This window comes from Histoplasma capsulatum (assembly GCF_000150115.1).
Source record: "Histoplasma capsulatum G186AR genomic scaffold supercont2.4, whole genome shotgun sequence".
Lineage (NCBI taxonomy): Eukaryota > Fungi > Ascomycota > Eurotiomycetes > Onygenales > Ajellomycetaceae > Histoplasma > Histoplasma capsulatum.
In genome coordinates this window covers 198,954-202,429 of record NW_025544804.1, presented here as the reverse complement: position 1 = coordinate 202,429, position 3,476 = coordinate 198,954, and the positions used below count along the sequence as shown (strand labels likewise).

Below are 3,476 nucleotides of genomic sequence, written 5' to 3'. Positions count from 1 at the left end.
CGAAGTTCTGGAAGAGAGGGATAAGGTCATTCCGTGTGGTATATGGGGTCAAGTTCCCAACATAGCAGGTGGTTTGCCATTGGGGTGTTTGAGCCGCGACCATGTCGTAACTTTGGACTCCATGGGTGGGGAAATGGTGGTGGCCAAATGGGGTGGACGGGGTCATGCCCATTGCAGCCATAGCTTGCTGCTGGGAGATGGACGGCTGGCCCTTCTGGTTTGCCCAGTTGCAACGGATAGCACGAGAACCCAGCCACTCTCCGTCCATGGAGCTCAGCGCTTTCTCAGCATCTGGACGTTCACGGAATGCAACAAAGCCGTAGCCGCGAGAGCGACCAGTCTTCATATCCCACATGACACGGGCTTCTGAAACAGAGCCGAAGGCAGAGAATGCCTGGAGCAGAACCTCATCGTTGACTTCGTTACTCAGGTCACCAACAAAGATATGGAAATGGTTTGAAGTGTCTTCCTTGTTGTTGTTGTTTGACTGGTACGCCCAGTTCACGCGAATTTCCTGTAGTATGGTATGGAACGATCAGCCAAATAATCCAACGTATATATTATTGTTGCTATTGATATCTATGATGATAATTTACTCAGATGGCAACTTACAGACTGGTGCACACGGCGTCCGTTGAGGGTAGACATGGCTCGTTCAGCGGCGCCTGGGTCGTCGTATTCAACGAAACCGTAGTTCAAACCTTTGCTCTGTAACAGTCCGAAAAAATATTACTGTCAGCAAAGTCTGTTCAAAATAGAAACGTTGGGGGGGTAATTGGTGTGTAGTGTGGTGTTAGTGTTGGATGGAATGGTAAAAGAGAGGAGGAGAAAAAGAAAAGAAATAACAAAGGGGGCCAAAAAATAAAAATAGAATACAGAAGAAAAAATTAAGTAAGACAAAAAAAGAAGATGTTAGCGAGTCCAGTGAAGGGCACGGGAGGCGGAAAGTCCGTTGACAGCCGTGATAGCTGCTTACATTCTTGTCGGGAATGATCTTGACACTCTGCACGTGCCCGGTGGTTTCAAAGATCTGCCTCAAGATGTCTTCGGTGACGCGAGCATCAAGACCTCCAATATACAGAGCGCGCTTGTTTGGTTCGGGAGCAGCCCGACGGACAAAGCCGCCGGTGCTGGACGGGGACATCATGTTGCCGGTCATCGGAGAGGTGATCGCCGTCGGAATCGGATTGGTGTTCTGGGGGATCACGACAGGGGGAAGAGGTGGTGGAGGCATATGTGCCGGATTTGCCTGCCCGTTGCCCTGGGACCCATCGAACTGTTGCTGACCAGGGGCACCTGCAGAGGGTTGGGGAGGGGGAGGAAGGGTAGAAGAAGTGGTGGGCTGGGCGTTCTCAGCCATTGCGAGGAAGAGAAAAAGAAACTGTGGGCTTGGATGGATGGATATATATCGCGCAAGAGAAGATATCGAATGGAAAAGGCTGCTAACTCAGACAGAAAGGAGACAATTATACAGGCAGGCTCGACGAGAAACGGTATGCGGCGATATAAATTGGATAGGACTCGGGAGAGAGAGTCGAGGGGGGGAGGAGGGCTTCGATCGGTTTGTTTTCGGGACAGGATGAAACGGTCGTGAGCGACGAGATGGTAAATTGCAGAGGACGTGTCACTGAATTCCACCACATGGTCTGGTCTGTCTGGTCCAAGCAAGCAAGCAGTCAAGCAAGCTATTTAAGAGGGGGGGAGAAATCGTTGAAATGAAACCCGATCAGAAGATAAAACAAGAAGAAACAAGAAGAAAAAAAGAGAATAAAAGGAGTTTCACCCAGTATGATCCTCTTTCTTTTGTTTAATTCTGCTTCTTTCGTTCGGGATTCTTCTTCCTTTTCTGTCTCTTTCTGCTGCTGCGATCCCTAGGGCACTACGGGCTAGATGCTAGTGAGGCAGCTTGCGGACGCGCACAGGAGGAATAGAAGGGAGAAAGAAGGGAGGAGACAGAAGGGAACAAGGAGAACAGCGAGACGATGAAGGAGTGGAAGCACTCAGAAATCCCGACGCCTGTGAGAAGGGAAGCGGATGGGAGGCGGATGGGATGAGGTTGGGGGTGGAGTTGGGACGAGGAGTTGGGGACGGGGATGAGGACGCTGGCTGAGTAAGTAAGGGAAGGGAGAGCGAGGAGGACGAGAAGGAGAGGGAAAAAGAAACACACACACACACTCCCCTGCGGACAGAACAAGACAGAGCAGAACAGAACAGAACAGAACAGAACAGGACAAGGCAAGAACACGACAGAGACACAGACAGAGGGAGAAGAGAAGAGAGAAGAGAAAGAGAGAAGAGAGCAAAAGGAAACAGGACGATGGAGATGGAGATGGAGCAGAGCAAGCGAGCAGAGAGCGAGAGAAAAAAGCGACGGGGCTCAACTGGAGATCGATCCGGATCCAGCGAAATCCAGCCAAAATCCAGCCAAATCCAGCCAAATCCTGCCAAGGCGCGGCTGCCCCCGGCTACGGCTGCCCACAAGCCCCATCTGCGCTGCCCCGCTAACCTGATACGGCTAGTGCGGTCCCTAGGTCGCTGCTTACTCATGCAATCTGGTGCAGTATAGACCCTGCCCCCAAAACTGCGGTTCCCCAACCCGGTGGGCCCTGAGTCCCCACCCACGGAAATGGGCGCTAAACTAGCTAGCCTTGTGGGTTTTAGTCAGGGCTGCTGAGGTAATACCCGTCGCCAGCTGGGCATCTTCAGACATGCATCCTCTGCATTTCCTTTTATGATACGTCCAGAAATTATCCTGTTCAATTACCAGATGTTCCGTGCTGGGGCTGTACATGGATAACATTCCGATGGATGCTCCGGTTTCCCTTTGATGGAAATTGCCTCACAAATGTCTTTGTCAACCTGCACAACACAAGTCAACCCAGCCTTCGTCACTGCGCACTCCCGTTTGAACGCCGCAGGAAACGCTTCGAGTTTCCCCCGTGCACCCACTCCCACTCCCACTCCCACTCCCACTCCCTTCTGGCCTATTCTATATACTTCCTCCTGCACCCCGAAAATCAGCCAGCATTCCTTCTACCACACGCCATGCCAACCAAGCAGCCGGCCGCCGCCCCGCCCCAACCCCAGCCCCAGCCGCTGTTGCAGGCCCAGTTGCAGCAGTCCCGCGATGAGTCTCTGAGCACCCTGTCGGCCATGGTGAACCAGACGGTACATACACACATACACACCCCCTCTTGCAAATACCCTTTATATATACCTGTATGAAGCTTTGAAAGCTAATCTCACAATCAATCCCCGCCCACCAGCTCGTCGAAACAGGCCGTTTCTTCCGCGCCTCGGCTCCACCATGCGCTCGCGTACGCAGCTCAAGCGCACCGTCCCCCTCGCCCACGAGCAGTTCCAGAGGCGTTGGACGATTTGTCGGAGCAAATTGTACGTTTCATATCGCACTTGCATATACCTACCGCCCTTTATTTTCTGGGATGAATTGCGGACTTGGGCTAACCTAACATGAT

At 52.3% G+C, this 3,476-nt stretch overlaps 2 protein-coding genes across 2 annotated transcripts; both read right to left on the bottom strand.

The window, feature by feature from the left end:
- Positions 1 to 26: 26 nt before the first annotated feature.
- On the bottom strand, positions 27 to 1,360 carry HCBG_03163 (nuclear and cytoplasmic polyadenylated RNA-binding protein pub1; the record flags this gene model as incomplete). Its single annotated transcript, XM_045430212.1, has 4 exons — positions 27 to 258; positions 354 to 514; positions 613 to 708; positions 977 to 1,360. The coding sequence occupies 4 exons, from the start codon at positions 1,358 to 1,360 to the stop codon at positions 27 to 29; spliced, it is 873 nt and encodes a 290-aa protein (XP_045288355.1).
- Positions 1,361 to 2,760: 1,400 nt separating this feature from the next.
- Positions 2,761 to 3,155, bottom strand: HCBG_03162 (uncharacterized protein; the record flags this gene model as incomplete). The annotated part of the gene is made up of 2 exons (XM_045430211.1): positions 2,761 to 2,989; positions 3,043 to 3,155. 2 exons carry the CDS (start codon positions 3,153 to 3,155, stop codon positions 2,761 to 2,763), a joined length of 342 nt encoding a protein of 113 aa, XP_045288354.1.
- Positions 3,156 to 3,476: the final 321 nt, after the last annotated feature.